The following is a 23,427-nucleotide window of genomic DNA, read 5'->3' as shown; positions in this document are numbered from 1 at the left end:
AAGACCTTCAAGGGAGCTGATGGGAGGACAATCTTGAGTCCAGTAAGAGGACTCAACAAGCCTAAAGCTAGAGTGACTAGTGGCTTAGTGTTCAACTGAGACCCTTGTGAGAGTAAAAGGTGCTGCTAAATCTGTCAGGACACCCGGAAGGAAGTGGGTTGGGCCGCCTCAGCTCAGAGACCCCAGAACCAGACTGGCCCCCCCTCCAGGCATCTGGAACTGCTGGCACCACGACACCTGACACTTCCCAGAATTTATAAGCAACAACCAGGATTACCCAACACCTTTTCCAAATAAGTTCTTCTGTCTTTATTTTTGTAAAAAAAACAAACAAAAAGCTCCAAAGAACAAAGTCACCACTAAGCACAGGACAACTTACCAGGCAAGGCCTTGCTTGATTCCCTCCCTCCTTCATGTCCCCGGTGCCTCATCAACAGTGTCAGGGAAGCCATCGGCATTATTAGCTTTCCCCAAAGGGAATATTATAAACAAGTGCTTGGGTAAGGGAGGGAAGCCTGGCCGGGTTTTTCATCACTGAGAAGTTGCTTGGAACCGATTGCTTTAAATAATGAGTACATTTGAAATGCAGGAAAGGAAGACCGTGTTGTCAGAAATCATGACCCTCTTTCCATAAATGTCTCCCTTGATTGAAACAGCCCACTGGCCTGGATGAGGGTCAAGTCAACTGTGTTGTAAGGGGGGTGGTGCCTGGGTGGCTCAGGTGGTTGGTGGCCAACTCGATCTCAGCTCAGGTCTCAATTTCAGGGTTGTGAGCTCAAGCCTCACAGTGGGCTCCATACTGAGCAGGGAGCCTACTTAAGAAAAAAAATAGTGTTTTTTAAGTTATCAGACCGGTTTCAAAAACTTGCTCTGCAGTCCTGGAACAAAGACTAAGATAAATATATGTGGCTTGTTAGGCTTACTCTACAGAGGGTCAGGGCTTGTAGGCCTGGAGTCCTTGTTAGTGTATTTAGTGTTGGTGAGAAGTCTGGGCCCCAGCCTTGGACACTGAAGTCTTTTACGGACAAAGCAGAGACACAGCCCCGTATCCCCGGTCGCCTTCCACTAAATACAGGGGGTGGCAGTCTCAGCCACCGGCCTCTTTCCAGCCCCTGTGCCATCTGACTTGGGGCAAACCAGAGGAAGGATCCCGATTCCTTAGGAGTGCCAGGTGAGCCCGAATCTGACGAGCAGAGCGGATGGAGCCAGGGCAGTCCCTTCCATGCTGTCTCCACAGAGGGCTCAGGCCTCAGACTTGCAGGTCACCCCACACCATGACCCGGCTGCAGCCTTCGGCCCCACGGTGGGCCATGGCACAGTGGTCTAGGCGTAGCCACCGGCCATCTGACTGGTGGCCGCGTTGCTGCCCACTCCCCGCCAGGCCTGGAAGCTGAAGAAAGCGCTCACTCCGTAGGCAATCATCACTAAACACGAAAAGAACTGAAAGGAAGAAGACACCAAAGCTGAGTCGGTGAGCAGCGTGGTGCTGCGGGGCAGGGGGAGACCGTGATAACAAGCACGGCAGCCTCAGTCTGGCACAGGCGGTAAAACGCGGCATAGCACCCCTCAGCTAAGGAGAACAAGGTGCTCTGGCAGCCGACCAGCTCCAACTGAGCCACACACTCGTTCGGCAAGTGTTTGGGGGGTGCTGCTGGGGTCCCGGGGGAAACCATTACTAACCACGCAGGCAAGGTACGCCAGACTGCATATGGACAACTGGACAATGTGCTAAGAGTGGCTGAGGGGTACACATGTCAGGGATTTAGTTTAGTTTTTTTCTAAAGATTTTATGTATGTATTCATGAAAGACACAGAGAGAGAGAGAGGCAGAGACACAGGCAGAGGGAGAAGCAGGCTCCCTGAAGGGAGACCGACATGGGACTCGATCCCAGGACCCCGGGGTCATGCGCTGAGCCAAAGGCAGACGCTCAACCACTGAGCCCTGAATGTTGTCTTTTTGAAGCTAAATCCCTGGGATGCCCGGGTGGCTGAGCGGTTGAGCATCTGCTTTCAGCTCAGGTTGTGATCCCGGGGTCCTGGGATCGAGCTTCACATCAGGCTCCTTGGCTCATCAGGGAGTCTGCTTCTTCCTCTGCCCCCCCCGCTCATGCTCTGTCTCAAATAAAATCTTAAAAAGGCAATGTTCAAAAGGTACCCAAGGAATTTTCTGGAATTCATTCATAGGTGCCCTACACTAGCCCCTGCAGTCCCATTCCAAAGCTAAGGAAACAAACCCAAGTCATGGTCTCACTTCTGCCCTACCCTGGGGACTGCGCCTTGGGAGTGTTCACTTCTCTGAGCCTCAGTTTCCTTGTCTGTCCAGAGGGACCGGCAGACCCTGTCCTCCTCACAGGAGTCAAGGGGTCCAGGAGGAAATGGCTGTGCAGGGCCCCGAGGACTGAGGCATGACAGGTGTGGACGGGGTCACTGGCATGTTGCTGGCTACTAGCTGTGGAGTTCATGTTTGGGCTTCCTGAGAGAACCTGTAAATCCCCCAAATGGTTTATGCCAAAAGGTTTTGCATGTGTCCTTTTCAAAAAGGGTAGGCAGTTGTTAACAGATTCTCCAACGGGGCGAGGGCTGTAAATCCATAATGGAGCACCTGGCTGCCAGCAAAGTGCAACAGTGAACCCCAAACTTCCATTTCCCATCACAAGTATTTCCCAAGTGTTCTGGTTCCTCCAGGTTCACTGTTACTCATGGAAGACAAAGCGTCCCTGAACCCCCCTGAGGAGATGACTCAGAGGTGGCAGGTGATGGCCTCAGATCAGGGAGCAGTGGAAGTCCAGGGGCGCAGACCTGGTTTGACCCGTCCCCCCCATAACTTCCAGGGGCGCCCCGGGGAACCATACTCACAGAGGCAGCTGCACGCTGGTTATACGGCCGGGTGCCCTTCAGGGATGTCAGCTCAACGGCGGCAGAGCAGGTGATGAAGGCCGTGATGTAGAGAACAGTGGCGCCCACGTTAAATATCATTAACTGGGGGGCAGGGGGAAGGGGAGAACAGGCTCAAGACAGCAGACTTCCAGTAAGTGTGGAACCTCTTGGTTCCCCGCTCCAGCACACCCCCTTAGTATCCAGAACGGGCTGAGGCTCCAGGATGGGGACAGGTACATGGGTCTTACCCACTACACTACTTGGGGCCAACCCAGAGGCCATCTGAGCAGGGAGTGTAAACACACCTAAGGCTGAGAGAGGAGGGGAAATGATGGGAAGGCCTGAAGGATCTGGTCAGGGGCTGCAACCATCCCAAGAGGCAAAACCCCATTCTCAATGGCAGGAGACCAAACCAAGGCCATCTCTGAGAGCAAAAGCTAAAGAGCTCCAGGGCTGGCTCAGGGCAAACTTGGCCCTCTTGGCACTGCAGGCCTTAGTCCTGAGCCTCGCCCTGGGAAGGCTTCTCATCCCCCTCTGCCCTCAGGGGGAGAAATCTGTGTCTGCCTTTTGGCCACATCCGAGGATAAAGGCCACTAGTCAAATGCCAGGGTCAGGACCCAGCGGGATTCTAGGCCACACTGGCAGAAAGGACCGTCGGCTGACACTCAGGCCCAAGTCCCATTTCCCCAAAGCTTGGCCCCTGGAGCTAGTACACAGTCTTTTTTTTTTTTTTTTGAAAAAAGATTTTATTTATTTATTCATGAGAAACACAGAGAGAGAGGCAGAGACATAGGCAGAGGGAGAAGCAGGTTCCATGCCTTGCAGGGAGCCCAATGTGGGACTCAATCCTGGGGTTCCAGGATCACTACCTGAGGCAACTGCTGCAGGCCCAACTGCTGAGCCACCCAGGCGTCCTGCCAGTAAACAGTCTTAACAGAGAAACTACAAACTGGTGGTACTCAAGCATGTTTGATTTAACCTACAGAGTTGATTTTTTTTTTTTTAATTACCAACACTCTAGGGGCGCCTGGGTGCCTCAGTCGGTTGGTGTCTGCCTTCAGCTTAAGTCATGATCCTGGGGTTCAGGGATCGAGCCCCTTTGTCAGGCTCCTTGTTCAGCAGGGAGCCTACTTTCTCCCCCCACCCCTACCACTCATGCCCTATCTCTCTCAAACAAATAAATAAAATCTTAAAAAAAAAAAAAAAAAAGAATTACCAACATTCCAAAATGAGATTTCCTATGAAAACCTGAAGATTTCATATAAAACTTTCGATCTTAATATATCAAGATTTGGCACCAAGGGGCCTGTACTCCCACAAACAACAGTAGGCGCTGGCTAGAGGTGGTTCCCTATGGACAGATGGGTGCAGGTTCTCTAGAACCCCTCCTGGGCCTACTTCACTCACTCAACCTTGTTCAGGTCCTACTGCAGGGGGCTGGTAGCTCCCATTCCAGAAAGTACCAATCTGGCCATCCCAACCCAGTCGTCTCTAGATGCAGGCAAGCCTCCCCTGCCCCTGCTAACAGGCCCAGGAGTGTAAGAGACATTGCCCTGCTATCCTGGCCTAGGAGAGGCATCTCCTTCCAACAACACTGTGGCCGGAGCCCCAAATCTGTGTTCAGGAGACACCGAGGCCTCACCATCTCGGGTGATTTCTTCCTTCGAGGCTCCCAGGACATGGGGCAGGGGCTGGACCCCAGCCAGGGAGTCCAGCCGCCCCCTCCTCATCCCAGAGTCTTCCCTCCAAGCCCAGCGCCCACCACAAACACTGCCTGGCTCCTGCCAGTGATGTCAAGACCTAACAAACCCGTTCTGTCTTAAGGATGACTCACGTTTCCTCAGTTTAAACAGTCATTGAATTCCAAACAATGCCTCCTAGTCCCAGCCTCTCTCGTCTTCACAATCATGTGCTTCTCTCTGGCCTGGCTGCTCACTGAAAGCCTCAGACCCCAGCTGCAGGGGTTTTCCGGGTCAGGGAAAAAGCGCAGCGGCTTTCTGCGTCTGGCCGGCCTACTTCCTATGGACACGCTCTGCCCTGAGTCCCGGGGAGGTGGCCCTCGACCGACCAGGGAGGCCACCCTCTCCCGGGCTGTAGTGGCCTCGTCCTGGGAACTCCTGATAGCTCGGCCCAGCCTCCAGGCCCAGAGTGGCCAGAGTCCACCAGACCCCCTGCGACACAGGTTCGAATCCCAACCGCCTCCCCGACCCCCAAAAGAAAAACACTTTCAAGATTCCAAATGCAGTGGGCTCTCCAAGAGGCCCTCACTTCTACATCCTTCCCTGGAGAAAGCCTAGCCCATGTCCGTGTCTTCCCTCCCCCACGTGGCTCTGCAGGCTGGCTGAGGGCCAACCCCACCCGCCACTTCTCGTGTCTGGAAGGTCACACTGTGACAGCTGCTCCCAGAGGCAGAGGGATCAGCCTGGAAACACCCGCCCCACACCCCGCCCAGACTCACCACCAGCGGCCAGGGCACCATGTACAATTTCATGTGCAGCTGAAACAGGTAGAGGATGAAAAAGACGATTGTCACCAGCCAGAGGAAGACAGCAACGAACATGACCCAGCCGTAGGCCGGATACAGGTGGTACGGGGTGTCCGCAATCAGGGCCCACACCAGCAGCCCCAGGACCTGGTGGACAAGACAGGGCCAGAGTCCCCCAGAGCTCCTGGCACACTGGCTGGAGGCCAGGGGGCTCCCTCTGCAGGACACATTTATCATGTAGCTCCTACTGCTTACCACTGTATACCAAGCCCTTATCTGGTAACTCTTCCTTTTAGGGCTCAGCTGAAATATTACACGCTGTGGGACACCTTCCCCTCCTCATCCTCCAGTCTGAGTTCTGGAACCTTCTTTTGTGTCCACATGGCCCCCCAGGCACCCACCACCCAGGACCTGAACTCTGTTTCCTTCCTCTGACTTTTGAGTTCTTTGAGCACAGGACGATGACTATCTTACCCATGACTGCATCCTGGCAGCCAGGACAGGACAGGATCAGGGCCCTGCCAGCAGCTCAGTAAAAGTTGCTGAAAGAAGATAAAGTCACCAGCACACCCTTGACAGATGGACACAGTCCGAGCTCCAGAGGTGGGGAAATGAACAGCTTGTGTCCTCCTCCCGCCCAGGGCCCTTGGGTGACTTCCATCCTACCAAGCCCTTCCCAACCTTCTCGGACTCTTCCAATTGCCCCTCTGTTCCCATCCCCACCTTACAAGTGAAACTGAGTCTCACACAGTTCCCACGTGGCATCCTTACAGTGTGCAAAGCAGCCAATAGCACAGACTCTGGAGCCAACTACCCAGGGTCAAATCCTGCTCCCCTTCCCGGCTGTGTGACCTTGGTCAAGCTCACAACTTCTCTGTGCCTTGGTGCCCCGATGTCTAAGAGTATATAATGACCGTACCTACCTCACAGAGCCACATCAAGGACCCCTGAGTTCACTTATGTAAATGGGTACAAGAGAAGTGTTTGCCTTTACTTCTCCCAGCTGTATACACTGCCCGCCCCAGCCCTCTGGGCCACGGGGAATTCGGCACAGACGGTGGGACCGAGCAATGGATGGCTGAGGCAGGGCCCAGGAAACTCGGGAGAGACCCGCAAGCAACCTCCCATGGAGCCATCCTAGCCTCCACCACAGCGTTCAACCCCTTCCTGGCTGCCCAAGATCCCCCTAGGCTGGGGCCTCCTCCCTTCTCCACAAGGGCGTCTCTGGAGCTAGGCATGATTCAGGTCTGGCTGCTGAGGCATAGAGGGTCTACCATGGGGCTTTGGAGGAAGGCTCCTTTGCTGACAGAGATGCACAAAAAGAACTGTGCCTCTTCTTCCATGGATGACATCTAGGCATGTGCCTGCAAGGCTCACAGTAATCCTGCCACGGCCAGAGAATGAGCCAGCATCGGCATCAGATGGATCACAGAGAAACGGCTCAGGAGCAAGATCCACCTCTGGCGGCTGGTTCTGGAGACAAAAAGTCCCCTGATCAAAAGCTCCTACCCCAGACCCTGGAGGGCTGTGCTCGCCCTAGAGCAAAGCCAGCACTGGGCACCTGCTGGGCACTCCCACCCAAACACCCCTGCCAAGGATCAAAGGGATGTTTCCATACCCATCCCCCTATATGTGCAGGCTCAGGGCAGGAATGACCTTAGTTAGCTGAGTGGGAGTCCAGAAATCCCTAGGGACAGGCTTCCTTTCTCCTCTTCCTCCTCCTCCTGCACAAGAGGCCTCAGAGGGGTGTGGTTGTGAGAGGTGGAGCCCCAGGCCTGGGAGCCAATCGCTGGGCTTCAGTCCTGCCCATGCTGTGGGACCCTGGGCCAGCACCTCTCCCTCTCTGTGCAGTGCCCCCAGGGCCACTCCAGTCTCCCCACCAGAACACGGGTCCCCTGAGGAATCCAAGTTTGGGTTTGGTCACTAGCACATAGCACATATGTTCAATACATATGTGCCCAGAGCTAACGAGCCTCAGTTTCCTTATCCCTGGAGTGGGGGTCAGAAACATGCCCTGCACAGAAACAGGTATGAATGGGTCCATGTGCTATGGCCTTACCCCCTCCATCCAGGTCTCAGCCCATGGTGGAAGAGGGCAGGGGAATAAGAAAGGCATCCACTCTGCTTTCCAGAGATCTGCACCTGCTCCTCCCCAACCAGCAGGGTGAGCCTGCAGGGATGCCACCCACCAGAGACAGGCTGGCAGTGAGTGGCCTGTGCAGCTCATTTTACAAGTGAAGGAGGTGGGACAGGCAGCCGGGCTTTGCCTGCAGGGGCACAAGCTGGGGGGAGAGCCATTGCCAGTGAGGACCCAGACCTGGGGTGTCTCAGCACAGCGCCAAGTTTTACCATCCATCCTCAAGACACCCTGCCAGAAATGGACCTATCAGGGGGACCAAGAGCCCCAAGAGCCAGGTGAGGTCACTGCTCGGAAGGAGAACCAACCCTGCTAACGCAGCATGTTGCAGGATGCTCCCAAGTGAGAACTGGACATGTCAGGGACAATCATCTTTCTACTTAAAGCAGGGCCCTTGGACTCCTGGGTGACTCAGGGGTTTAGCATCTGCCTTTGGCTCAGGTCGTGGTCCCAGGGTCCTGGGATTGAGTCTGCATTGGGCTCCCATAGGGAGCCTACTTCTCCCTCTGCCTGTCTCTGCCTCTCTCTCCGTGTCTCTCATGAATAAATAAATAAATATTAAAAAAAAAATAAAGCAGGGCCCTTACAGGACTCCATGCCAACATGCTGTTCCAACCACTGGAAAGGAAGTTAGAAAATGCGCTGACTGGAAAATCAAGGAAAGACCACTTCGGATTCACCCTAATGTACATCCATCAATTATTGGTTTGATTACTCCCAGATTTGGCTGCAGTGACAGCGGATGCCCTCCAGCTCTGTGCCAGGCCTCAGGTAAGCCACTTCCCCTTCCGGTTCACAGTTTCCCCAGGACCCTGCTCACGGGTTGGTACTATTTATTTTCCCCATTTTCCAAACAGAAGCTCAGAGGGAAATGTGTCTGTGGTTGCCCATGGTCACCTGTGGGTAAAGGGCAAGGCAGGACTTGAACCCAGATCTGTCCTTCTCTGGAACCCAGGCTACTGAGTGTTACCTAGTGTGTGCAAGATGAAGACAGGCCAGCTGTGTCCCGGCTCTGCCCTGCCCACCAGCCCAGCCCTGGTTTCCAGATCAGCAGGCGCAGCCTGAGAGATGAAGCCACTGGATAAGCAGCAGGAATTTCTGGGGTTCCTCCTGGCTTGGTCAACCTGGCCCCATGCCTTGGGAGCCTTGGTTTCTGGCCTCAAACCAGGAAAGGTCCATTCTTCCATCTGAACCAGAGAGACCGGTTTTCCCCGTTCACTCTCCCCCAGGCCCGAGAATCTGAACAGAACCCCAGCCCAGGGCTCCAGGGAGACCCCTTCAGGACAGGGCAGCCACACATGTGCTGACCCCTCTTTTAGGCTGGGCAGCCTCTTCTCCCTCCTGCAGTGCAGCCATACTAGCCCAAAGACGAGCCCAGAGGACCTGTGTGTGGTCCACTGTAGAAGAGTAAACCCCACTTTTCAGAGGGAAAGGGACAGCCGTGGGTAACTGAGGGCAGAGAGCAGAGGCCACCTCTCTCCAGGGTCAAACCCAGGGCCCTCTGACCAGAACAGTCACCTTGCAGCTCTGATGCACCTCTCCGGGATCATTCATTGAGTAAGAACGTACTGGGCACCTACTGCTGTGGGAGCCAAACCGACAAAAAGCCCTGCTCTCCCAGAGCTCCCACTCTACTGAAGGGACCCAGATAAAAGCTCAATACATCGGTGAATACAAGTGAGCCACGGAGAAGTGCATTGTGAAAAATCCAGCTGAGAAGGGACAGAGCAGTGAGGTCATTTGCAATTTTAGATAAGAGGCCAAGAAAGATCTCACTGGGAAGGTGACCTGTGAGCAGCAAGAACAGCAAGGATTGCTGGCAACGACCAGAACTGGGAGAGAGGTATGGAAAAGAGTCTCCTTCAGAGCCACCACAACTGAAACAATATTGTCTGAAGCCACCCAGTTTATGGTATTTTGTGATGGCTGCCCCAGGAAACTAATACGTCTTACTTAGCTATTCTTTGACAGCAGATGGGAGGTCGTGATCTGACTTAACTGTGATATTGTCATCAGTTTTGGTGGAAGGTTGGCTTATTAACTCCCTGGGTTCAAGCTCTGGCCCTGCCAACTTACTAGCTGTGTGACCTAGGCAAGCTGCTGAACTTCTCTGTGCTTTAGTACCTTTGTCTTCAAAATGTGCCTATCTCATGGGGGCTGTTCTGAGATTGAAGAAAGTAATATAGGGACACCTGAGCAGCTCAGTCCGTTAAGCAGCTGCCTTCAGCTCGGGTCATGTTCCCAGGGTCCTGGGATGGAGCCCCATATCATCAGGCTCCTTGCTCGGCAGGGAGTCTGCTTCTCCCTCTCCTTCTGCCTTCTGTTCCCCCTTGCTTATGTGCACGCTCTCTCTGTCAAGGAAAGAAAGGAAAGAGAAAAAGAGAGAGAGAGAGAGGGAGGGAGAGAGAAAGAAAGAAAGAAGAAAGAAGAAAGAAAGAAAGAAAGAAAGAAAGAAAGAAAGAAAGAAAGAAAGAAAGAAAGAAAGAGAGAGAGGAAGGAAGGAAGGAAGGAAGGAAGGAAGGAAGGAAGGAAGGAAGGAGAAAAGAAAAAAGAAAAGAAAAGAAAAGAAGGAAAGGAATGGAAGGGAAAGGGAAGGGAAAGGGAAGGGAAAGGGAAGGAAAGAAAAAAGAAAGAAGAGAAGACTCCTGGGTGGCTGCCTTCGGCTCAGGTCATGATCCCAGGGTCCCGGGATCAAGTTCAAGTCCCGCATCTGGATCCGCATGGAGCCTGCTTCTCCCTCTGCCTGTGTCTCTGCCTCTCTCCCGGTGTCTCTCATGAATAAATAAATAAAATCTTAAAAAAAAAGAAAGAAATTTGAGGGAATTTGCTCAATGCCCAACATGGGCCTACCACTCAATACACATTCTACTGTAATTATCAACCCGAGAGGCTGGAATGTGGGTTTTCCAAACCAAACCTCTGCCCAGCTTATGGAGGTAGGGGTGCCAGGCCTCGCTGAGATAAAGAATGTATCTAAACCTTAGCACCAGGCACACCTGCCTGGCACATCTGGCCCACACCACAGTGGGCCCCACCCATCTTTGAGATAAGGCAGCCACAAGGCAGCGGGGCTTATCTGAGGGGGAGGCCCCAGCAGGGCAGCCCAGCGCTAGAGCACTGGAAGTGCCTGTCCTCTGTTCCTCAGAGGCCAAGGGGCCTTGGCCAGAACACTTCATCCTCAGGCCTCAGGTTTCCCTCGGTACAATGGGAGCAGGGAGGTTCCACTTAGTGTTCTCCTTGGGCCTGACATTCCTCAATGCACACCTCCCCCGGGGGGGCCCAAGCCCTCTCCCCTGGTGCGGCAGGGATCCCACCAGCCCCAGCACCAAGCTAAGTCTTCTCCTGCCCAAAGATGGTCACGCTGACTCTCCGGATCTTCTCCACTTCCTGGGCTGGGTCATACCCTTGTGGATTTGCTGTGTGACCTTGGGAGAGTCAGCCAACCTTTCTGGTCTGTTTCTTTATCTGACATGTGAGACAGTTGGGCGGGCACACCCATACTAGTCACCTCACAGCTGTGTCACTGCAGGTAAAATGACGTGAAGGAAAAACTGAGCAGCTGTAGTGGTCAGGAGTGGCTAGGAAGGCTCTTGGGCTCCGCTGGGCGGCGGTGGGGGATGGAGGATGTATCTCCCAGAGGGGCCTCAAAGAGCCTCGAGGCTGACACAGGACTCAAACTCACCCAAGGCGGGTCACAAGGGGGTGCCTGGGTGGCTCAGTGGGCTAAGTGTCTGCCTTTGGCTCAGGTCATGATCCAGGGATCCTGGGACTGAGCCCTGCATCGGGCTCCCTGCTCAGTGCGGAACCGGCTTCTCCCTCTCCCTCTGCTCCTTCCCCCTGCTTGTGTTCTCTCTCTCTCTCCTTCAAGTAAATAAAATCTGGAAGGAAGGAAGGAAGGAAGGAAGGAAGGAAGGAAGGAAGGAAGGATGGAAGAAAAGAAAAGAAAAGAAAAGAAAAGAAAAGAAAAGAAAAGAAAAGAAAAGAAAAGAAAAGAAAGAAAGAAAAGAAAAGAAAAGAAAAGAAAAGAAAAGAAAAGAAAAGAAAAGAAAAGAAAAGAAAAGAAAAGAAAAGAAAAGAAAAGAAAGGAAATGACTTGGGGGTCTCAATGGTTGAGCATCTGCCTTTAAGCTCAGGTCGTGATCCTGGGGTACTGGGATCAAGTTCTGCACTGGGCTCCCTGAGGGCAGCCTGCTTCTCCCTCTGCCTGTGTCTCTGCCTCTTTTTCTGTGTCTCTCATGAATAAATAAAATCTTTTTTAAAAAAGAGAGAGAGAAAGAATAAAAGAAAGGAAGAGAGAAAGAAAAAGTGAGGGATGCCTGGGTGGCTCAGCAGTTTTAGCGCCTGCCTTAGACCCAGGGTGCAATCCTGGGGTCCTGGGATCAAGTCCCACGTCGGGCTCCCTGCATGGAGCCTGCTTCTCCCTCTGCCTGTGTCTCTGCCTCTCTCTGTGTCTCTCATGAATAAATAAATAAAATCTTGAAAGAAAGAACGAAAGAAAGAAAGAAGGAAAGAAAGAGAAAGGAAGAAAGAAAAAAGAAAAGAAAGAAAGATGTGGTCAACGTGGCCCAGACAGGGACTGCAGAGCTGAGAGTAGTCTGCTGGCATCAGGGTAATGCAGCCTGGGGCAGCCAGGACTTCTAATTTTTCAAGAGACACTAGAAATCCGAATTTGTACGTGAAATCTTCAGCTTTTTAAATGTTGGGCAATGAACCCAAGGGTTTTGGAGACAATGTGAGGATGGGATCCACCCAAGAGCCCCAAAACTCCCTTCTCCCCACTGTACCATCCAGGAAACTGGAGGCCCAGGGCAACACAAACCCTCTGGGGTTCCCCCTCACAGGGACACATCTGGGCAGCTGAGGACACTCTGAACTTGGCCTGGCCAGGCCCAGCCTCCACCCCCGCCTCAGGCCTTCTCCCTACAGTGAAAGGGACTTTATGGGGACAAAAAGACACCCATTGTGTCACAGGAGACAAAGGCGCAGGGGACAGAGGCTCCAGGCGCCTGGACTGGTCACAACAAATCCACACACCAACCACCCCCTCCCTGTGCAGAGGCGGCAGGCTGCAGGGGGGCGGGGGGCGGGGAGGCTCCCTGGAATTCCCGCGCTGTGGAGTCAGGACACTTGGGGAGTCCTGGGGGCTGCCTCCCGGCTCCAGGTCTGGCACAGGTTTAACTCCTCTCAGCCTCCCTTTCAACTCTTCTCAGCCTCCCTTTCACAGAGAAGGAGGCTGGGAGAGTCATTTGGTTATTGAACAAAGTCTCCTGAGGGCCTGCAGGGTGCCAGGCACCGTTATAGACCCTCGGAGTGAAGCAGGAAGCCTGCAGCCAAGTCCTCACAGTCACACACACACACGCACATGCACACGCACACGCAGCTCCCAGCCTGGGCTGCTGCAGGGAGGAAGGTGAGGACGGAAATGCCAGCTCAGGGCCTGGTTCACCTGCTATGCTTTCCAAATGTGACCTGTCAACATTACTTGTTATTCCTCAGTCTTGAGTCTAGGATCTGAGATTTTTAACTCCTAGAGAGGGAAGAGATTTCTGCACCCCTACCCGAGCAGCTGAGCAGCCCAGCAGTCCCCAGAGCCCCATAGCGAGAACCTCCAGCGCCTGTGTGCGCCCTGCATGTCCAGGAGCCTACTGCTACCTGGTTACTTTGTGGTCTCCCTTAGAGTCTTAGAAAAATCTTCCCAACGTGAAGCGCAGACTGCCTTCTGCATATCCCCGGCTAGTTCCCATTCCCTGCGCTGTGTCCCAGCCGATGGAGCCGCCCAGAGGAAGAGGGGTCTCCACATTACAGGTGGGGACACTCCCCCTAGGACCTGGGCAGAGGGGCTGGCACCACAAGCAGGTCCCAGTCCAGCCACTGGTCTTCCGGAGAGAGCTGGCTGTTGGGAGCACATGGACCGTCATCAAACCGGTGAGGCCTGCTAGAGAATAGGGGTGGTGGGGAGAGCCTCACGTGAACGTCTTCTTTGCTCAAGGAAGCATGCTTCCCTAGATGCTGGCTTGAGATCTGATTCTGGCACTACTATTGTGGGTGACCATGAGCAAGCCCTGTCCCATCTTAACTTTAAGGAAGGACAGGTGACCCCATTTGGCCAACCTCATACGGGGTGGCAAATCATCCAATGTCAGACTCCCCACCCCCAAATTAGAGCTGGAATAGCCCTAGTACAGGCCCAGGTCGGCTGCCTAGCAGCTCATATGCTGAGCCCTGCCTAACCTTTAGCACTTACCTTTCTGCCCTAAGCTCCCTGTGAGACCTTGGGGTACCACACCCTGGCCTCTCCCCCTTGGGCAAACATGACAGGGCAACCAGACTAACAGTGAAGGGCCTGTTAATATCCAGGGCCAAGCTCACTGGGCTGTTAAGGAAAAGAGCTCACCCCTCCCTGCCCACCAGGCAGGATCCCATTGGCCGTGGGAACCGGGGCAGCATCCCTGGGGCTCCCCTAGGCTGTCTATGAGCAGGAAATCAGGGCCCAATCCTCACTGAATTCCATCACTGACAACTCACCAGCTGCCATGCAAGGACCAACACCTGACCCTGCCGCCCATACAGGAACAGCAACCATCCACCATACGTGGACAGCTCTGTAGCCTCTTTCCATTTACACCTGATTAAGAAATCCACCCAAGGTCACCCGGCCAGTAGCACTGACTTCACGGTTACCGCTTGCTGCTGTGTTTCACGGACAAGTGTCCTCCCCAATCGGGGCCAGAGGGGCCTTTGAGTACCACCTTCATGCTTTTTGCCATATCCACAAACTACCTGTACTATATTTTTACTCTGTATTTTCAAGTACTTGAAAGATTTTTTTTTAACTTTTTATTTTATTTTATTTATTTATGATAGGCACACAGTGAGAGAGAGAGAGAGGCAGAGACACAGGCAGAGGGAGAAGCAGGCTCCATGCACCGGGAGCCCGACGTGGGATTCGATCCCGGGTCTCCAGGATCGCGCCCTGGGCCAAAGGCAGGCGCTAAGCCACTGCGCCACCCAGGGATCCCACTTGAAAGATTTTTAAATAAGTCATTTCATTTATTTTTGAAATATGTTATTTGTATGACATGGTAGGTAACAAAATGGTGCTTTCATCATGTCTCCCTCCTCCCCTGATACTCAATTTCTTCCCCCGGCGCAGCCAAGAGTGGTTTCTTAGCCTCTCTCCAGAGACTGTGTGTGCATGCACGCACACACACACTCTTTAGATAGCTCTGTCTGTACATGGTCTCTCTGTACTTCTCCCATACAAAGGATTGTATTCTACACACAGTTTTGTACCTTGCTTTTTTCACTTAACCATACAGCCTGGAGACTGTCCCTCATTACATAGGGAGCTGCCTTCCTGTCTTCTGAGGGTAAGACAATCTTTTTTATAAACTGCATGATATGCGGATATGATTCACCTGCTATGCTTTCCAAATGTGACCTGTCAACATTACTTGTTATTCCTCAGTCTTGAGTCTAGGATCTGAGATTTTTAAGTCCTAGAGAGGGAAGAGATTTCTGCACCCCTACCCGAGCAGCTGAGAAGTACAGCAGCCCTCAGAGCCCCATAGCGAGGACCTCCAATGTACATTGTACCATTGTACAATGGTACAAATATATCATAATTTACTGTAACAGTATGTGTCAGGGACACCTGGGTGGCTCAGTGGTTGAGTGGCTGCCTTCAGCTCAGGGCATGATCCCAGGGTTCTGGGGTCAAATCCCACATCGAGCTCCCCCTGAGAAGCCTGCTTCTCCCTCTGCCTGTGTCTCTGCCTCTCTCTGTGTCTCTCATGAATAAATAAATAAAATCTTTAAAAAAAAGAAAATCCTTAAAACAAAACAAAACAGCGTGTGTCAACTATACTTCAATTAAAAACTAGGACACCTGAGTGGCTCAGTAGGCTTCAGTATCTGCCTTTGGCTCAGATCAGGATCCCAAGGTCCTGGGATCCAGCCCACATCCCTGCTAAGCAGGGAGCCTGCTTTTCCCTCTCCCTCTACCCCTCCCTCTGCTGGTGCTCTCTCACTCTCTTTCAAATAAAATCTTTAATAAATAAACAAATAAAATGCTGATGGAAAACTAAAAAAAGAAAACAAAACAAGAAGTCTGCATGGCATAAAAAACTACCGTGAACAAAGTCAAAAACAACATGAGGAAAAAAATACTTGCAAATCATCTGGAGGTCCCAGCAATTGATAAGACAGACTTACGACTCCATAGAATGGAGAAAGAATACAGACAATGAGATACAAACAGCTTTTAAACATGTTTTTCAAAGGCCAACCTCACTCAGAAAAGAAATGCTACCACCCCGCGCTATCAGAGGGGTAGGGAGCAGGTGCTTAGTTCACCATGCCAGTGACCCGTACAGAGGGCATCTGGCGACCTCTATCAAAATCACACACATACCCTGAGCCAGCAGTCCCACCTCTGGAAATGTACAGTACAGATGCCCTCAGTGGCTTGGGTGGGATCGTTCACAGCAACAGGGCACACAACAGCAGGAGTGGGAACCCCAGTGTCTGTCCACAGAGGGACAGGCCACGAGTCAAAGGGTGGCCCCACGATGGACCCCTGCGAAGCCCGAAGACAGAAGCAATCATGCTCTATGCCCAAGTACGGAGACAGAAAGCCTACCAAGACACATTTCTAAGTGAAAAAGGAGAAGGTGCAGAAGGATCTGGATGGAGGGACCGCATCCCTTGGATGAAGTGGAGAGAAGCCAGTATGGAATGGTACGTGGGAAACCAGAGTGGGCTGGGGTGGAGCAACTCTAACAGGAAGGGACAGAGATTTTTCACCCTGCTTCCTCCCAGCTTGTTTTATTCTGAACCGTAGTAAATATATTACCTATTAAAGAAATTAAGAACATAAAAGATTAGAAAAAGAAAGAAACACGCAGCACAGTGTGTGCTGATGTAGAACATCCCCAGGTGTGCTGTTAAGGGGGGAAAGCTTGGCAGGGGGAGGGGAGGGGTGCCAGGCACAGGCTGTTCCATCTGTGGTTTCTAAGGGAGGATAGGGGTTACGTGCAGAAAAATGCTTAGACTCAGCCTGGAATGCTGCCTTCCTACAGGTGCCTGCCTCGGGGACAGGCAGGGAGAGGAGAGACCATACTTGCATTGATTACCCCATATATCGTTTGAATGTTTTGCTGGGTGTCTGTTTAATTTTCTCAAAGCATACAAATTTTTTTAAAATGTGCACATCCATAGAGAAAGGGCTACCGGACCTGGGGAGACGACAGTGATAGGAGGGCATGCCCTGAAACAGTTAACAGGGAGGGACACACCTCTGTATAACAGAAGAGGTCTCAGGTGCCTTAGGTGTTAAGAAAAAGCAATGTGCTGAACAAAGGAGAATAAAACCATCCACTTTTTTTTTTTTTTTTTTTTTAACAATGCACAGGAAAAAGAACTGGCAACTCCCAACAGTGGTCCCCTTGGAGAGAGGAGCAAGTGATCCAAGAATAACTTTGGCCTTATCTGTAAAAGGTTTTCATTTTTTTAAGGAGAATGTGTTCACGTGTTTATTCCAAACACTCAACTCTCTCCTGGCCACAACCAGCAGGGTGTGTAGGTGGAGCTAACAATACAAAGCATTGGTCCCCCCCCCCCACTCCCCGACCCAGGGAGGTGGAGGGTGAGCCTGCAGGGCCTGGAATGCTGCACCAGAGACTGAACCCACACATCTCAGTGCTGAGGAAAGCCGTGGGAGGCCCCAGCACCACGCTTCCAATGGAGCTGACCTCTGCTCACACCTCTGGGACTCCAACAACCTCATCTGGGCAGCCCCTTTCTGGAGGTCAGAGGTGATTTGCAGGCCTTGTCCTGACCCCCACGAAGGACCTAAGTGTTTGCTGGGGACAAAGCCAGGATCACCACAAGGAAGAGCTTTCTAATCCTCCTAAATTCACAGGGATGGTGCAGCAGCCTTGAGAGAGACTGAGTTCCTTGTCTAGAGAAGCATGCAAGCTCAAGGGATCTCTGGGAGCAAGCATAAGAAACCCTAGGATACTATGGCTCTGTGAATCCTAACTGCCCTGCATTCCAACACATGCTGCACTAAGCCCCTTACAGCACCACCTTCCATTCCTCACTATCCCTTTATCACTATTTAACCGACAAGGGAATGAGACTCTAAAATACTAGGGAAGGTACCCAAAGTCACAGCCAGGAAGGGGCAGCCAGGATTGGAACCCAAGGCTCTCTGCTTTCAGGCCAGTGCTCCCACCAATACTCTCTGCGTCACCTCATGGATCACTGTGATCTAGTAGCAGGTGAAGCTTCCAGTATCTGCCCATTCACCTGCAAAGTGGGAATTGTGTGGCCACCCCCAACCCCAGGAGGTGTGGCAAAAAGGATAGAAAGAGCCAAACATTGACACGCCTGTTGCACGAAGGACCAATTATAAGGGCTGCTATGCCTGAGGCCTCAGGGATGCCTTCTGACTGCAGAGCTTTTACACAAAATGTTCTGAGGTTCAGGTATTTAGAACCTTCTTCTCACTACTCCCTTCCCTTGTAAGTAAACCCTTCAGAGCCCACTTCTGTCAAGAAGCCTCCCTCAGCGGCCCCTCGAAAGCACCCTAGGAACCCCCAACTTCCACCAAAAAACAAAAACAAAAGAGGCACAGCTAGAGCCAGGCTTTGGATCTAAGTGTAAATTCTGATGGCCTCACTACCAGGTAGGACCTCATACAAGTTCCTCCCTCCCTTCTCACCAGAAAACCCAGGTAAAATAATCTTTTTCCCCAGGGCCATAAGCACCAGTTAACCACACCTTCCACAAGATTCCTTCCACCCCCCCCACCACCACCACACAAAGATTTGCAGCATTAAAGCCTCCAGATTTTTTAGGACCAAAAGAGTTGTCTCTAGATCAAATTTGCTAGCTTGCTTTTTAGATACTAGCTGCATAAATTCATCATGTTTCCCTTTTTGCCTACGCTGCTAGGAAACAGCCTTAAACTTGCTATAGATTGCCAGTACAATGATCTCTTTAAGTCAATCCTTCCCCCTCCTACACACATACCACCAACTTTTAGAAATATATTATGACAGGGGCGCCTAGGTGGCTCAGTCAGTTAAAAATTTGCCTTTAGCTCGGGTCATGATCTCCGGGTCTGGAGACCGAGCCTACGTTGGGTCCCCTGTTCACGGGGGAATCTGCTTCTCCCTCTGCCCCTCTGTGCTCTCTCTCTCTCAAATAATGAAATCTTAAAAATATTTAACTTCTGTTGTATGTAACTAAATATCACCTTCCACGTAATGTTCTTTCCGGGACCAGATGGAGGTGGCAGGGAGTGATAAATCACTGAACACTGAAATTGGTTCTTCAGGACACATTTAATACCAAAGAACACATCTCCTTCCCAAGAAGATGGGGCCTTTATGCCCAGCCCACCTCCCTCCTCCCACCACATCTGGAACACTTCACCAAATCCTCTGGGCAACAAAAGAGAATTAGCTTTCATTTTCCTATTTACTGTCTCCTCCATGCAGGCTTCCCTGATCCCTGTGCAGAAGAAAGCTCATCCTCTGGGTACCTCGCTCAGACCAAGAGCTCCTGGAGAGTAGGTACTGGGCCTGGGGGGAGAGGGGTGGGGACCACCACTCCACCACTCTCTTAAAAGCATCATACCCTGTGCCCTGTGGGAGCACAGTTGACTGTGGTAATTAAGAGCATGGGCCAGGGGATGCCTGGGTGGCTCAGCAGTTGAGCATCTGCCTTCGGCTCAGGGCATGTAATACTGGGTCCAGGGATTAAGTCCCACATCGTGCTCCCTGTGGGGAGTCTGCTTTTCCTTCTATGTCTCTCTCTGTGTCTCTCATGAATAAATAAACAAAATCATAAAAAAAAAAAAAAAGAACATGGGCCAGAAAAATCAGACCACCCAGGGCTTAGATCCCAGCTCTATCACACAGTGTGATTCTCAGCAAAGAACTGACCTGTTTCCTCACCTGTAAAATGGGGAGAATAAGAGAATCTAAAGCCCTTGCCAAAGAGGGCAAGGAGCCTACTTCGCACCTGACTGGTGGGTGCTTTATGGCTTCCCAGGAGATGGGGGTGCCTGTTGGGGTAAAGCCCCCTATGGAACCAGGAAGTGTCCATTGGAACTGTCCACTGCCAGAGAAACAGCTCCAGAAGCAGCTTCTCCCACAAGTAGGAAGGTTAAGGCACTAAAAGGCACAGGCTTTCAGAACTCTGATGGGAGACTCTCATCTCCTCATCCCCAACCCCAAAACCACTGCAGGGGAGGGGGGGTGGCAAAGGAAGGCCACCCCACTCACACCCAGGCCCTGGGAGTCTGGAGATATAAGGGCCAAGTTTCCCCCACAAGCCTTGTGAAGCAAGTCCTACACCCTATGTAGACCTCAGGGTTGATATCTGTGCAATGGAATCCAGATGCTCAGGACTGGGCTGCTGGGTCCATAGGGACCCCCAAATCAGAAACAGCAGTCTCCCCTATAAGGATCTGCCTAAGTCTGGGCGGGACCCAGCAGGGCCCTCTTACGCTCAACTCCAGTCCACACTGTTCAAATGCAAAAGAAGCAGGGGCTCGGGTTGACCCAGAGCTAAGTGTTGGCCTCCACCCCAGCGTCCTCCACAGAGCCCGGCAGAGATCTTTCTGCTGTTGCAAAAGCCCCAGGATGCCAAGAGAACAGGCCCCCCTCTCTCCCTGCGGCACCCCAGGCCCTCGGCTTCTGACCACCTCACAAATAACGGCTTCAACTTCAGCTTTGCCAACCTGATCCCCTCACCTTCCTTTTCACTCGCCCATCGCCAAGGCCTGGCTCACACAGCAACCCCCCACCCCGCCCCTGAACACCCTTGCCCTTTTTCTGTCAGAGGGTTCTGTGAAGTCAAAAGCTTCCTCTCCTCCAGGAAACTCCCTGGACTCCCAAACCATCCGCCTCTCCCCAGGCCTTTCAGCCCAGGGCCTGAGGCTCCCTTCCCGCTCTGCAGGTGCCTTACCCGGTCCTGGGGCCCAGCACAGCAGCCCGCGGTCCCCACAGGGCCAACCTACCTGCAGATTTAAATCAGGCCCCCACCGGACCCCCCCCCCCCCCCCGGAGAATCTGCCAAACACCTCTGGCAGAAGATTGATTACAAGTGTAGACTCCTGCGCTGCCCCTTCCTGAGATTCAAATTCCAATTCCACATTTTTTCCAGGGGTGGGGATCCAGAATCTACATCTTAAACAAACCCCTGGGAGAGAGCCTGAGGCTGGGGTGAGAGAGGGGCCCCCAGGGCGCGATCTCTGAGATCCGGAGGCGGAGCTGGCTGGCACTGAGCCCGGAGCCCGGCGCTCGCGGGAGTGGGGGTCTCCGACCACCAGCCTTCCGGCCCGGCGGCAAGCTAGGGTGGGCGGGCGCGGGGCGGCGGAGATGCCCCAGGAGGAAACGGACCCGGGCCCACCTCCAGTTCCCACTTAGTCCCTGGACCCTCGGCTACGGGGAAGCCTCGCAGGGCGGCCCGGCCTCCTGACTCCACCTGAGGCCCTACGGGGAGAGAGCGAACACCGCCAGGCCCCAAACCGCTTGCGGGGGCAGGGGCGTTCCCTGCTGGGGTCCGCGCAGGGTCCGCAGGCTTCGGGGCCTTGCCTCTGACGCCCACAAGCCCCTCCCGCCTGCGCCGGGCGCCGGATCTCGGCCCGCGGGACCGGCCAAACCCGCGGGAGCCCGGCGGAGCAGCGGGTGGAAGCCAGGAAAGCCCGGTTCCCGCGCAGGAGCCCCCGGGGCGGGCCGACGTGTGCGCGCCGCAACCGAGGCGCCCTGCGGTTGGGCAGGACTGTCCCGGGGCCTGGGCACGCGGGGCCGCTCGGGGCGGACTTTGCCCCGGCCAGGCTGGGCGCCCTGGAGGGCTGCGGGCACCGTCCTGGCGCAGGGGGGCGGCAGCCGGGGACCGCGCATTGCGCGCAGCGACCGCGCGTCCGCCGCGCCCCTCGGCCGCCTCCCGCCACCGCCCAGCGAGGACCGGCGAGCGAGCGTGGGCACCTTCAACGCCGCAGCGCGGACCTCGCGGGTGAGAGGGCCCCGGGGCGTGTCGAGGGCGAGCGTCCCGGGGGCGGCGCGGCGGAGCCGACGGTGAGGGTGTGCGGGAGCGAAGGAGGCAGCCCCGGCCCCCCGCCGCCCCCGGCCCCCGGCCCCCCGGCGCCTTCGCCGCCCCCCCCGGCCCCCGGGCCCTCCCGGTCCCCCCGGCCCCCCGGCCCCCCCGGTGCCCCCGCCGCCCCCGACCCCCGGCCCCCCGCCGGCCCCCGGCCCTCCCGGTGCCCCCGCCGGCCCCCCAGCCCCCGGCCCTCCCGGAGCCCCCGCCCCCCCCCAGCCCCCGCCCCCCCCCAGCCCCCGGCCCTCCCGGAGCCCCCGCCGGCCCCAGCCCCCGCCGGCCCCAGCCCCCGGCCCTCCCGGAGCCCCCGCCCCCCCCGCCCCCGCCCCCCGCCGCCCCCCCCGCCCCCCGGCCCTCCGGAGCCCCCGCCCCCCCCAGCCCCCGGCCCTCCCGGAGCCCCCGCCCCCCCCAGCCCCCGGCCCCCCGGTGCCCCCGGCCCCCGCCCCCCGCCGGCCCTCCCGGTGCCCCCGCCGGCCCCAGCCCCCGGCCCTCCCGGTGCCCCCGCCGGCCCCGGCCCCCGGTCCCCCCGGCCCCCCGGCCCCCCGGTGCCCCCGGCCCCCGCCCCCCGCCGGCTCTCCCGGTGCCCCCGCCGGCCCCAGCCCCCGGCCCTCCCGGAGCCCCCGCCGGCCCCAGCCCCCGGCCCTCCCGGAGCCCCCGCCGGCCCCAGCCCCCGGCCCTCCCGGAGCCCCCGCCGGCCCCAGCCCCCGGCCCCCCGGCCCCCCCGCCCCCCGGCCCCCCGGTGCCCCCGGCCCCGCCCCCCGCCGGCCCGCGCGCTCACCAGCTGCAGCAGCATGAGCGCCCCGAGGCTGGAGCGCACGAAGCCCAGGTCCGGGCGCAGCGCGGAGACCGAGGCGCCGGCACCCTGCGCGGGGCTGCTGGTCCGCGTGCTCACTTTCGACGGGAACTCGGCCATGGCGGCTCCGCGCCGGTGCCGGCCGCCGCGCCGCTCCGCTCCTCCCGGGGCCCGGCGAGCTACGCGCGGCGTCGGGGCGGGAGCCGCCTGCAGCCAGGTGCGGCCGAGCCCGCCCCGCCCGCCCGCCCCGCCCCCGCCGCTGGCCCGGCCCCCTGGAGCCCGGGGCCGCGGTCGCCGAGCTGGCTCTGCCCGGCGCGGGGGCAGCCGCCTCCTGGAGGCTCCTCGCCGTGGCCGAGGCTGGGGCCGCGGCCCCGCGCCCTGCCAGCGGGCCCCCTGGGAGTCTCCGGGGCGCCTCTCCGAAGTTCCTCCTGAGAGCGAGGTCCGCGGGCCTGTGCAGCGACTGCGGAGCGGCCCCGGACGTGCTTTCACTGCTGAACCTGCGACGCGTACCTGAGAGGAGCGCTGAGCTCAGCTTCCTCGTCTGTGGTACAGGGATAAGGGGGGTCTCACCTCGTACAAGTTGCTGGCACACGGGGACACTCACAGGTGGGAAATGACGTTGGGGTTGGCGTTTCATTGCTCCAGCCCCCTGCACCCTGAAACACGCGCGCGCGCGCACACCCTTCAGGCCTTAGAGGCTTGCACGGATTATGTTCATCAGCCAGTGTTTGCAGAACCCCTACTAATTGTCAGGCCCTATCCCAGGCCTTGAGGACACAGCAGGTACAAGCCAGGCAAGGCTCCTCAGATCCTACTCTCTACGGTGAGTGACAAATGTTAGACTGGGAAGGAAAAAAAAAACAACCTCAGTGACAAATGCTATGACTAAAATAAAAGGAGGGATGTAACAGAGATGTCCAGGAGGCAATTCTTAGATAAACTGGTCAGAAGACCTCTAGATGACACTTATGCAGGTCTGCCTTGGGAGGAACTTAGTAAGTGCAAAGGCCCCGGGGCTGGAGG

At 55.3% G+C, this 23,427-nt stretch overlaps 1 protein-coding gene across 1 annotated transcript; it reads right to left on the bottom strand.

Moving 5' to 3' along the window:
- Positions 1-285: 285 nt before the first annotated feature.
- On the bottom strand, positions 286-22,624 carry LOC121497127 (plasmolipin). Its single transcript, XM_041766288.1, has 4 exons — positions 22,390-22,624; positions 5,336-5,509; positions 2,857-2,979; positions 286-1,440 (listed from the first exon to the last, which is right to left on the bottom strand). Exons 1-4 carry the CDS (start codon positions 22,522-22,524, stop codon positions 1,324-1,326), a joined length of 549 nt encoding a protein of 182 aa, XP_041622222.1. The 5' UTR covers positions 22,525-22,624; the 3' UTR covers positions 286-1,323.
- Between the last annotated feature and the right edge of the window lie 803 nt (positions 22,625-23,427).

The sequence above is a fragment of the Vulpes lagopus genome, chromosome 8 (assembly GCF_018345385.1).
Source record: "Vulpes lagopus strain Blue_001 chromosome 8, ASM1834538v1, whole genome shotgun sequence".
NCBI classification, from domain to species: Eukaryota; Metazoa; Chordata; class Mammalia; order Carnivora; family Canidae; genus Vulpes; species Vulpes lagopus.
This window is presented reverse-complemented; position numbering and strand designations above follow the sequence as displayed.

Bases quoted from the DNA above. Each gene is read 5' to 3' on its own strand.
- LOC121497127 (XM_041766288.1), bottom strand. From the start codon at position 22,524: ATGGCCGAGTTCCCGTCGAAAGTGAGCACGCGGACCAGCAGCCCCGCG. The intron at 5,510-22,389 runs GTGAGCGCGCGG...CTTGTCCACCAG, and splicing joins CGCTCATGCTGCTGCAGCTG to GTCCTGGGGCTGCTGGTGTG. The intron at 1,441-2,856 runs GTGAGTATGGTT...TCTTCCTTTCAG, and splicing joins ACCAGCGTGCAGCTGCCTCT to TTCTTTTCGTGTTTAGTGAT.